The 12,905-nt window shown below is 37.8% G+C and overlaps 1 protein-coding gene across 2 annotated transcripts in view; it reads right to left on the minus strand.

Moving 5' to 3' along the window:
• UGCG (UDP-glucose ceramide glucosyltransferase) overlaps positions 1 to 12,905 on the minus strand; it is a 38,105-nt gene that overhangs the window by 15,916 nt on the left and 9,284 nt on the right. For both annotated transcript variants that reach the window (XM_028493646.2, XM_007116573.4), the window contains exon 2: positions 4,422 to 4,563. In XM_028493646.2, coding sequence (XP_028349447.1) covers positions 4,422 to 4,563 — 142 coding nt within the window. The remainder of the gene's footprint in view (positions 1 to 4,421; positions 4,564 to 12,905) is intronic.

The raw sequence follows: 12,905 nt of genomic DNA on the forward strand, positions 1-12,905 counted from the left end.
GCTCCGCAACGGGAGAGGCCGCAGCAGAGGGAGGCCCGCATACCACAAAAAAAAAAAAAAAAAAAAAAAAAAAAAAAAAAAATTATGCCAAATTGGAGGTAGTATTCCAAGTGTTTTCTAAAGTATTAGATTTTAACCAAGAATCTTCATTTTTCAGCTAGAATCTCTAAGTTTGATCAACATTTAATTTGCTAGGAATTTCTGTACTTAAATAGTTAAATCACTCCGACTACACTGCAATTGGTAAAACATAAGATATTAAGTTGATTAAAAGTTTTCTTAGCTAACACAAAAATAATTTTTCAGATATTTTTATACTATCAAAAGAACTAGGCATAAATATGTGTTCAAAAATACAGCGTTTATTAAAAATATTATGCTTTAAAAATATTTCAAGAAAACATTTATAAACCTGAAAGAGATATAAGGTATAGTAAATTCCACTATGAATGGGCACAGTAATGAATACATAAAATCTAGAAATAACCCCAGAGTATTTTAGATGAGGTTAGCCTCATCTTAGTAAGCTTGCTATACAAATAGCTAAACTGACTAACTCTCCCTTGTTTTCAAACACTGAAATGACTAAAAGGCTAAGTATAAGAGAGGTATAGACAATCCGTAAACTGGTATTCGGTCCTTTGATATTTAAGAATTAAATATCTGAAACTGCAATAATTATAAATGCTACTTTGCTTTTATGAATAAATTTAGATACATAAATAATATTCAATTTAGATATATAATATTAAAAAATCTCCTGATTCAGCACTGTAGATATTAGGAATGTAAACTCTACCATACTAAACCACATAAAATATCCTCTTAAAATAGAAAAAATATTTCAACATATATTAATTGATTATATTGCATATCAAGTAGGAATATCTTGAATTATTTATAAATTACACACGTTTAAAGAAAAATGTTATGATGATATTTGGATTACAGCAGAATATAATTTCTACAACAGGATGGACTTAGACCCCAAATATCTAGAACATTCTCTGGCACTGAGTAGATGATGAATAGATTTGTTAAGTTAATACGTTTGTCCTAGGGTAAATTTTGAATGAAAGATAGATGCTTCCTTTGAGTGAAAGGAAGATGTTTTGTAAGAAAACTGCTCTGAATTCAAAGTTTTGATAAGTTATATCAAACACTTACTTACTTTCAAGAACTAGGTAGTTTACATGATTTTTCAAATTTATTTGGTAAAACACTAATCTTTCAGATGTAGTAGTTTTATTACATGTATTGTGCCGATCTTTCAATAATTGAACCTATTTTCAATCTTTTTAAATTCTTTATTGTCATCAGGGACAATAAAGTATCCAAGTATGCACTGGACTTATGACATTTTAAACCCATTCTATATTTGCAAAAAAGAAAAGAAAATCACAATTACCATAACCTCACTCTGTTAATAACTCTGATCATTCATTTAAAAATTCTTCACATGGCCAGAATTTACTAAAGTAAAGCCATCAAGACACTTTAGATGCAGATTACTGAATCCTCCTACTATGGCTGAATTTCTACCTAAATGCCTTCTTCTATGCTGATGCCAAATGACTACTCGATTTTGTGAAAAATGAATCGTATTCTTTTTTTTATTCTTATATTTTTTCCAAGAATTTTTTTTCCCCAAGGAATAAATATCAATATAAGGTGGATTTACAAGATATTTAAAGCATAGATATCTTTCAGGGCACTTAGTATAATAATAGTCTCACCGAACTTTAAACCTAGAAATTCAGAACAAGTGTCAGTAATAAATCTTCTTGCACATGTCTAAAATTAAATGAAATTTTAGAATTTCAATATGTTATATACATATTTCCAAATGGCCTATAAGTTTCCAAATCAAACAACAGAGGAGAGTTACATCCAGAACAAAAACGTTTCCATACTTTTATAAAACAATGTTCACATTTGACAAATGGAGAATATTAAAGTGTGCTGGGCCTGGCAGTAACACAAATGTTCATTTCATGACTACAGGCCTCCTTGATGACACAAACAACTCGTGTTCACACTCAGATTGGTGCGATTTCAGTGGTTTAACTTCAGTCTCCTGCAGAACTGCCGTTGCTTTTGGTCTTTTAAAAGGCAAATACAGTACGGTGAGATCAACATTTCCCTTTAGATTGCTGGTACTTTGCACTTTTGCTCTGCTTTCTAAATGTTCCTTTTAAGCAGCTAACAATTCTTTTGTAATTAGAAAATAAAATTATGAACTAAGAAAGAATGAAAACAATCTCTTGCATATAATGTTATTCATTTTTGTAATGTGTCAAAACAGCTTTCTCCTCAACCAAATAAATGTCTTAATGACATAACTTAAGTGGAAAAAGAACTAAGTGAAAAACTAGAGCTCTGGAGATAATTCCAAACTGTATAAAAAAAACACTTCATTCAGAAGAAGAAATCAATTATTGATTCATCCCAAATGTTCATAGTTAATGGATACATATGTTCCTGGGGTTATTTTAAGAAACTCTTTAAACCCACACTAACTTCCAAAACCATTTTAAATTCCATGACTATTATCTCACAAGAGCAGCAACATAAAAATTCCATAACTAAGTTTTAAGAGTGGTTGAATAGGGAAAGGGGAAAGGGTTGGATGATGGTTAAAAAACTGAAATTTGTGAGATTAAGTTTCACAAGGATAAATGCATATGGTTCCACCCTATGCTCTGAAATTTATTCATAATCAATGAAAATATTCTTTCATTCACAAAAATAAATTCTCCTTTACATTTACTTATATAAGGTGAGGCTTGAAAAACTTCCATTTTTCTTACTGTAAAGCTTATTTTACAATTAATTTTGTTTGTCTCATCCTTCCTGAATTATCAAAGGCCACTTTTTGCATTTTTAGTTTAAAAAAAAAATCAAGTACCAATCTTCTTATTTTTTTCTAATTATATATTTAATTTATTGAAGATAATGCATGCATATGATTCAGATCTCTAAAATTATTAAATATATATACACACACAAAGTAGAAGAAATACATAATTTTCTGCTACAAATTAGCTTCAAATGCCTAGACTCCAAAACTCCAAAAGCAATAATATAGCAACCCTAAAAAATAACTGAATGATACTCATGTCTACATACTGAATAAGAGCTGAATTAAGGCTACCACGTCTGTGTCTTCTTCTTCTTAAAAGAAAAGAAATAACAGCATGAAAACCAGTCACCATGAGAAGTGTGGTGTGTAGATGTCATCTTCTTTCTCACTACTTGGGCGACATTGTTCTAAAGAAATAGGAAGGAAAGAGTCTCCGACTGGCAAAAACTATGGAAAAACTGAGGCAATGATGGTAAAAACTGAGGAAAGTGAGTAGAGACCACAGAGGGAAAATTAAACTGGACTGAAAATCAAGCAGGTAGAAATTTAGACATATTTTCACAAGTAATCTACCACTGCTAGAACATGATTTCAAAAGCAGCGTCTCAAATAGGCAATTGGAAAAGCTGCCATAAAACTAAATACAAAAATTAAGGAATATTAAGTTTTCCTAAGAAACTAAGGGGAAGAAATAAAAAGAATATTCCCATCTCAAGAAAACTGAAGTCTCCAAGGAAGGAAGTACATTGAGTTTATAGATAAACAGATTATATAGATAAAAGATATAAGCAATACAATTAGGTATTAAAACCCAGAAAAATCAAGAAATCAAAAATTAGGTGTTTTTTTTTTAAACATCTTTATTGGAGTATAATTGCTTTACAATGGTGTGTTAGTTTCTGCTGTATAACAAAGTGAATCAGCTATACATATACATACATCCCCATAGCTCCTCCCTCTTGCATCTCCCTCCCACCCTCCCTATCCCACCCCTCTAGGTGGTCACAAAGCACCGAGCTGATCTCCCTGTGAAAAATCCGGTATTGATGAAGCTCCACCTTACCACTAATTCTAACCCCAAAAGTCAGATTCTCAAGGGGATCTATCATTAGTTCTAGCTGTCCCGCATCCCATTTCTGACCACTGAATATTGCTTTCTCACTTTCACTGCGACTCTCATGGAACAAGATTTTCATACTCAAACTACCGGGCACTTAACACTGTCTGCGTTCCAGGAGCTTTATTCAGGGATTTCTAATTCAGGTTGACATATAGGTAGTTAGAAAAGGAATTTATACCCCTTCCTCAACCCCGTTTCTGTCCTGTGATGACAACCACAACCACCACCACCACTACTACTACTACTACTACTACTACTACTACTACTACTACTACGACTACTACTACTACTACTAGAGCATAAATATGATGAAGTCAACATCATCATGCATTTTTAATACCTTCACCTGATACAGTGTCAAAATTTCTAAGTGTTTATTATAAGAAAAAAAAAAAAGTATGGTCTAGCCCATTTCTATGAGTACAACACTGTACTTACCTTGGGATAATCCAATTCAAAGAATGTTTCCAAGTTGTTGATTAGGTTAGGATCTACTCCTTTCAGTGGTTTCAGAAGAGACACCCCTGGGAGCTTGCTATACGGTTGTTTGTCTGTTGCCTTCTTGTTTAGGTGTAATCGGCTAAAAAACAAATGATACATATGTTAACATACATTTCTAGAGAATATATTAGGGCCAAATCTATATAAAGTATGTATCAAGCTACCAATAAATTACTGAATTTTTTTTTAATTGGCATCTTTCGAAAGGGATATCTGAAAATGAAAGAAAGTAGAACCAGGTAAGCTTCCAGTTGAGAAAAACCAGAACTAAGCAGAGTGAATGTTCCAGTGAAGGCTGAAGCTTAAGACTGTTGTTTACTGCTGTACTCTCAGAACCCAGAACAGTGCTAGGCCTGGAGCAGGCGTTCAATAAATACCGGCTGAAGAAATAAATGACAGTGTTAGCCCACACATTAACTGCCCCTCCTCCCAAATCGCCATCAAGGTGGCCGAAGAACTATAAACATAGCAGGGGAAAAAAAACCCCTATTGGCACCAGAAAAATATGGAAGAGTAACCAGAAAAATTTGAGAAATTTCTATAACAAACAGTCCACACAACCACTGATTGAAAGAACTACCGAGCCAGCCTGCATGGCAAGCAAGAAAATGGGATAACTATCAGAACTCCCAATGTTCACAGTCTCAGAATGGCAGGGATGGAATACAGGGAAACTGAAGGTAAGAAAAAAAATCCCAATGATGACAGAAATGCCTATTAAGGACACTAAAAGATATACCAGTGCCACCAAATCACAGATAAGTTGGCCAAGGTTCTCAGCGCTGCTCCATCCCATGCGGAACGAAGCACAGGGCTCCTAACGGGGGAAGCCATGCCAATTAGAGAAGAGAGAATGTGCTCCAGTTCATGTCAGGTTGTCACGATAAAAAGAGGAGTTGCCCTTCAGCAGAGTGCTGAAGCTTCTAAAGGAAGTCACCAAAGGCGTCTTCCCTCCTTCTCATTAGCAAGTCTCCAAGCACTCAACAGTAATTAGAGGCTGGGACAATCACGGGGCCAACTGCAGGATATTTTAAGACACATTCTTCCACATTTTAACATCTTTGAAATCAATGGCATCTTACAGTTGCTGGCAGCCAGATGGCGGCCCGGACTTAATAGCATGAAAACCAACCCTTCTAGAAGATCAAGGAAACGCCAGTATCAATGCATAGTGAAATATACTATTCATCTATGAGTGATTTCTGGAAGTACACCAGTACCATCATCCACAGAAGTTAGCCACAGGCTCACTCCCCTAATTAAGGCAGGGGTGTGCTGCAGCAAACATCTCATGTTTCAGATAAGGCCATAAACAGGGGTCCCCAACCCCCGGTCCAAGGCCTGTTAGGAACCAGGCGGCACAGCAGGAGGTGAGCAATGGGCAAGTAAAGTTTTATCTGCGGCTCCCCATCGCTCGCATTACCGCCTGAACCATCCCCTCCCCCACCCACGATCCATGAGAATAAATGTCTTCCACCCGTCCCTGATGCCAAAAAGCTTGGGGACTGCTGCCAGAATGCATCTTTATGGAAAGAAAAGCAGGTTACTACCTACAATGGAAAAAAATTTAAACCAACAAAAAATTTAAAGAACAGTGTGGTCTCAATTTTTCATCCATAACATCAAACGCCAGAAAATAATGAGCGCCATCCACAGCAGTGCTGTTCAGTGTGGCAGTGGTCCACACGTTGCTTTTTACTGGCCAATGATGAAAAGAAATGGAGAGAAAGCATTTAGAAACTTTTATAGCACTTTGACATTGCCATGCCATCCAAGCATATGGTCAGTCATTTATTTTCACTGTAGTTTACCAAAGTATCAATCCATGACAGATTGGAAAACTTTTAATGAACTGATCCTTTGCCACAGATAGTTTGGAAAATATTGATCTACAGAGTTCATCTAGAGGGCTGGAAAGAGGTAAAACCATGACCTAAAATTTATATAACCACAAATATGACCACTATTCCATTTCTAACAAAATAGTAGACTAGATGTCTGGAGAAATCCACCCAGTACAGAACATCTAGATTGCCAGAAGGAAAAGTTTATATTATATATTTAATTGGTTGAAACAGTTATGCATCCACATGGTTCAAATCACTAAAAATATTAAGAGGTTCATATAAAAAAAGTCTCCCTGTCACTCCTGTCCCCCATCTGTCTTGTTGCCATCACCACCTCCCCAGCATTATTAGTTTCTTACTTATCTTTCCAGAGATTTTTAAAAATGCATATTCAAGCCAAAACATACACAAATGAAATTCTTACATAATATTTATAATTTTCTCTCCTCCTTCTTAATACAAGCACACTAAAAGCATGTTTTTCAATTTATGACTAAACTGTTAAAAATAAAAGGAAAGCGTCCCAAGTCAGAAATGAGGAGAAACCCCTGAGTGAGTAGTGCTGGAGATAATACTTGCACTGGGACCATCTGTTGGTCCCTAGTGACCTAGAAATGGTGACAAGCCTGAGACAGGAATGATAGTAAATCTGTCTGAAGAACCTTGAATAAATATGGAATCTCTTACAGGCAAAGTAGAAAACTTCTGGACCACAGAGGGAAGATGGGGATGCTGCCTATCTTGGATTCAGTCCGAAGTAAAATGGAACAAAAGCAAGAAGGCTCCCTGGAGAAGACCCAACCACTTGGGTTTGGAACCCAGAATGCAAACTATAGGTGTTGCTTGAACAAAACCTAAGAGATGGAACGAGAGAGACCATCATATGTGACCACGAATATATGAAAAGAACTACACAATGTCTAGAAACGAAAATGGCAGCCACTGACATCAGAAACTCAATAGCCAGGTCATAGAGAAGCTGCATACACACAGTTCAAAAGACAACTGGAGAACTGGAATCTAGATTTGAAGAAATTATCCAGAATGCAGCACAGAGAGAATGAGAGGCAACGACATTGAAATCATGAAAGGGTTTGAGACATGGAGGCTAGAATAAGAAGTCTAAAATCACAGTAATTTTTATCTACTGGTCCCATTGTATGCTCATTAAGTGCTATTAAACTGTAACAAAACATGCATGTGAGGTGATGACCAATTATGGAAAAACCTAGCCCACTAACACACTGCATTTGGCGAGGCTTTAGATGAAAAACAATGTTAATTTAAACTGTGCTAAACAGTGTAGCATTGATCCTGTTTTTCCCTTCTTCCCTTTGTCTTCATTAAGACATTTAACTTTATTTTTTAATTTTTTTAAGACATTTTACTTCAAATGCTAATATAGGTATACCTCCTATCCTTTCATATCAAGAATGCAGCATTTTATCAAAGATAGGCTGACCTGCCAAACAACAATGAAGCCCTCTCCAGGTTTACAGTGAAGCGAATTGATGATAAGTACTATATCTGAAATTTCTACTCATAATCATCATAAGCGCAACTATATCACAGGATCTTTAAAAAAATTCTCATTTGTGCCTCCTCCCAATATCTGTGGGTGCCCGTTTCCAACCTTAGCTTGATCAGGTAACTTGCTTTCTTGCAGGATCCTGGGTACAGCACTTTCTCAGTTTCAGCTGCTATGCTGGGAATCCACTTCTACCTTCCCATCGTGCATTTGGCTTGAAGCCTTGACCTTTTTGTAGGGGAGCCAGGGAGTACTTTTTCTTGATACGTAACACATATAGTAAAGTCACATGTAAGTACACAGCTCAATGAATTTTCTCAAAGTGAAATACTCATGGAAGCAGTACCCAGCTCAAGAAACAGAGTCTTACCAGAACCCCAGAAGCTCATGAATGTGCCCTTCTACTAACTACCCTCTCCTCAAGGTAACCACATACTGACTTCAAACACCATAGACTAATTTTGCTGGTTTTAAAATTTATCTAAATGGAAGCCCATAGGACATACTCTTTTGTGTCTGGCTGCTTTTACTTTACACCATGTTTGTGACCGTCATCCTTGTTGGTACAGTTAGTTATAGTTCATTCAGTATCACAACTGCAGAGTATCCCTTGTATTAATATACCACACTTTATCTACTTTCTGTTGATGGGCTTCTGTGTTGTTTCCAGCTTTGGGTTATTACAAACAGTCTGCAACTTTGTCTCTGACTTTACATAAGTATAAAAACCCCTGGCTTCCCCTCTCCCATGCCTCAGGACTTCAACTTTTGGACAATATGAAGAAGCAGGAACTGGATTTACTCTCCCACCTGAAACAAACAAACAAAAAAAGCAGACAAAAAATAGGAAATGTTTTTTAAGATACTGAATATCAGGTAAAGAAGTGATTCCAAAGACATGAAAAACGAATGAGGCGAGTCCTCCAATTGCCTCAGCTTACTGCTCTGAGACAATTTCCAGGCCAGGAGACTCCTGTTTTTTTTTTTTTTAACGTTTAGTATACAAAACACCCACAGGCAGAAATCACAACTTACTGGACCATTCCAGAGCCCCAGAATCTGCATTTTTGCAAATATCTCAAATGATTCTGAGGCAGGCTAGCAGTGAACCACACTTGAAGACACACTACAGTAGGCTGTCAAGTCTCTAGGGTCCAACACAATAGTATGTTCACAATTTTTAAAAATGTTAAATAAATGAAGAGTAAAAAATGGCTGGCTAAATAGAGCTGGAAGGTATGGTTAGTCTAGAGATGAAAACATGGGAGTCACCCACAGTTTGGTAAATACATAAGCTCTCCCAGGTGGAGCATGCCATTAGCAGGTGGCCACAGATCAATATACTAATATTACAGAACCAGTAATGCATGAGGGAGACCAAGAGTGAGTGACCAGGAGAGTAGAAAGAGAGCCAGGAAGAAACTGAAGTCACAGAAGGGTTTATTTGGCTGGGCTGTTTTCTTTTTGAAAGGGTTCAAGAAAGAAAAACACTGAATGCTGTCGAGAGCACAAGATAAGAACTGAAATGTCCACTGGATTGAAGAGTCCACAGAACTGAAATGTCCACTAGAATGTGTGAACACTGGTGACCTCAGAGTACTCTGGGCAAGGGGCAGATAGATAAAAATGGTTAAGAAGCAAATGAATGAGAGGTGAGCTGTGATAACAGTGAATAAACACTAGTTTCTCCTGAAACCTGACAGTGAAAAAGAGCCAAAGAGTAACTAGATGGAGAAGGGTTTTTAAGTTTAATTTTTAATTATTTTTAGTTTTTAATCCTTGAGTACATATGGTCAGGGGAAAGAGCTAGTCAAAAGGTAAACAGAGAAAAAATAAAAATAATTAATGGCATGATAGGATCCACAGTGCGAAGTAGGAGTGAAGGTAACGTGACAAGAATGAAGGTAAAATGGTGAAGATTTAGAAGAGGTGCTGCCAGTCATGGGTATCAGAGCTATAAACAGAAACAAAGTATTGCCAGATACCAGCGTAGGCTTAGCTGAGATTTGAGACCATGAATGTGTAGTAGTACCAATCCACGTGGCTGCGTGATTACCTCTGCAAGATTCTGAAAGTTGAGAAGCTGTAAATTATGAGATGGATACAGGATAACAGGGCAGACTGATATGAGGGAAGGCAAGGGGCAAGATAACGAAGTGATGAACTGTAATGGAGAATTAAGTGAAACCAAGAGGTAAGTAGGTAGAGGCCACACCTGTGGATAAATTGCCTAGAGCAGCTGTTCTCAGCCTTGACTGTACATGAAAATCACCAGGGGAGTTTTTGTTTTTGAAAATTCCTGATGCCCAGACCAAATAAATCTGAATCTCTTGAGTTGAGACCCAGGCAGCAGCATGCTTTTGTTTTAAAAACAAACAAACAAACAAAAAACCTCCCCGGTGACTCCAAAGTGCAAAGTTGAAAGTCACGGACCTAGGAAGGCTAGATTACTGTAAGAACAGAAGAGGGCTGAGATGGAAACTCTCAGAAAGATCAGCAGTTATGGGATGGATGGAAAACAAGGAGCCTGTAAGGAGCCATACAGGTGGCACGAGAATGGGGAAGGGTTGTAGAAGAGAGAAAGTAGGGGCTCTCTCCCTAGTGATCTAAATGTTGCCAGTTATCAGAAACTTAAGATTCATAGCAACTGGAGAAATTCCCATACAGATTACCCTATCCCTATGGATTACTTCTGGGGTTATTTTTAGGTTATCACTGGCAGTGTATATAGCATACTGGTTTAAGAGCCAGGGCTGGAGGGCGACTGCCTGGATATCTGTACCAGCTTCACAGCTAATAGCTGTGTATTCTTGGGCAAGGTACTTCTTTATCTCAAGTTGTTGTTGTTGTTTAAAGTGTGAATAACAGTACCTACCTCATAAAGTATTGATAGTTGCGAGAAATAGATGAGATTAAGCCACAAAGTAAACATTCAGTGATAGCTATCACTGGTAATTTTTTTCAAAAACTGCTAATTTTAAGGACTTTTTCCACTAAATGTAACTTCTCTGAATTGCCATAGTTCTGATAAGAGATTTAGAGATATCAAACATTGATGTGACATATAAACAAAAAGGAAGGACTGGAAATTCATAGATTTAAAGATTATTTCATATATATTTAAAGATTAGACCATTATGTTGGTTTTCTTTTTTTTTTTTAACATCTTTACTGGAGTATAATTGCTTTACAATGGTGTGTTAGTTTCTGCTGTATAACAAAGTGAATCAGCTATACATATACATATATCTCCATATCCCCTCCCTCTTGTGTCTCCCTCCTACCCTCCCTATCCCACCCCTCTAGGTGGTCACAAAGCTTGGTTTTCTTTTTAAACATAAAGTCAACTCTTATGTATTAAGAAAGATTAAAGGGGGAAAAGGGAATCATCAAAAGTCTCAAATCATGGTTAAAACAGAATAAGTCAAAACATGGGATAGGGGCTTCCCTGGTGGCGCAGTGGTTGCGCGTCCGCCTGCCGATGCAGGGGAACCGGGTTCGCGCCCCGGCCTGGGAGGATCCCACATGCCGCGGAGCGGCTGGGCCCGTGAGCCATGGCCGCTGGGCCTGCGCGTCCGGAGCCTGTGCTCCGCAACGGGAGAGGCCACAGCGGAGGGAGGCCCGCATACCACAAAAAAAAAAAAAAAAAAAAAAAATGGGATAAAACATTTAATGTAAAGTTTAAATTATAGTCAATATTTAAGCTAAAATTGTATTCAAGGTTTAAATTACACTCAAAATTTAGGAACCAATTTAAAGTTCTATAGGCGTCATCCAAAAGTATAAAAACAATGCAAGTATGAGAGTGAGAGGCATTAAATGTCCCAAATTATTATTGCCCCAAAATGACCTGTTACTGTTTTCTTAGGTGAGCTCTCCTTTAAGACTATTAAATGGGTTCTCAGTTGGGCAGAGGTGCTGCATAGTCCTGGCTTCTCGAAATCCCTCTATCCTCAGAGCCTGGCTCAAAGTGTTGGATTCTGTAGCCACATGAATCCCCCCCTTCCCTTGGCTCTGCTCGAGGGAGAGACTGTCACCCTCAGAGCTGAGAGGCAGAGGCAAGATAATTGCCACAATGCAGCAGGTACAATGTACAAAGCAACTACTGGTTACTATGTAATCCAATCAATACCACCGTCTCTCATGAAGATATTTTGAGGCATTCCAAAAGGGGACTGTATTCTGTTTTGCTGACCATTAAATCACCATGCCTAACACAGTCCCCAAAGCAAAGACTACAATGCAGCCTTCCTCCCGGGGGTCCAGGCCTGAGAGAAAGCCCCTCCCCGCAGCCCCTAATACCCGGCAAGCTCTCTGTCAGTGGCAGCATGTCCAGGCACCAGGACCAGCAGATCCACAGTCTGGGATTTTAATACTTTTCTTAGTTCTCTTGAAACAGAATCTCCCCTCCTAACATGTATGTCCATTCGATTTTCAGAAATTTGATTTTATTACATTTTCAGGAACACATTAGGTAAAAGAGGAATGACCCTCTTATATACTATCCAATGGTTTTGATTGGCTTCATTTTTGAAGAATAAAATGATCCTGAAACTAAGGGAGCAATTGAGGAAGACAAGAAAGCAGGGTAAATTTTCAATACGTGTCATTTTCCCAAGGAATTATTTCTAAATTACACTTGAAATTGAGAGCTGGAGTCAAAAGAAAAAAAGAAAAGCAAATTCATGTAATTAAGGCATGTCACTGTCAAAGACAGGGAGGGGCAGATGCTCACAGCAAGCTGCTGCAGGGCTGTACCTGCCAGCTGCAAGGACAGGGAACAGAAGGGTAGGTACCATCTGAGGTGCTTTCTCAGAGTAAGAGTTACTTCAGTCTAAAAGGTCACGAGAGATGAATCACGGGCAAGAGAGACAGGCCTTCAGGGTCCTGCTTTCCGTTGTGAGCTAGAAGGACATCTATTCAGGGAACACTTCAAAGAACTCCAAGGGATGGTAAGGAGTATTCAGGAATATTCTGCTGGACTTTATGGCTGCTTTGGCTTGATGAATCTTCATTGCCTCTCTGCATAAGGGTTTTCAACTTGTG

Source organism: Physeter macrocephalus, chromosome 9, assembly GCF_002837175.3.
Source record: "Physeter macrocephalus isolate SW-GA chromosome 9, ASM283717v5, whole genome shotgun sequence".
Classification (NCBI taxonomy): domain Eukaryota; kingdom Metazoa; phylum Chordata; class Mammalia; order Artiodactyla; family Physeteridae; genus Physeter; species Physeter macrocephalus.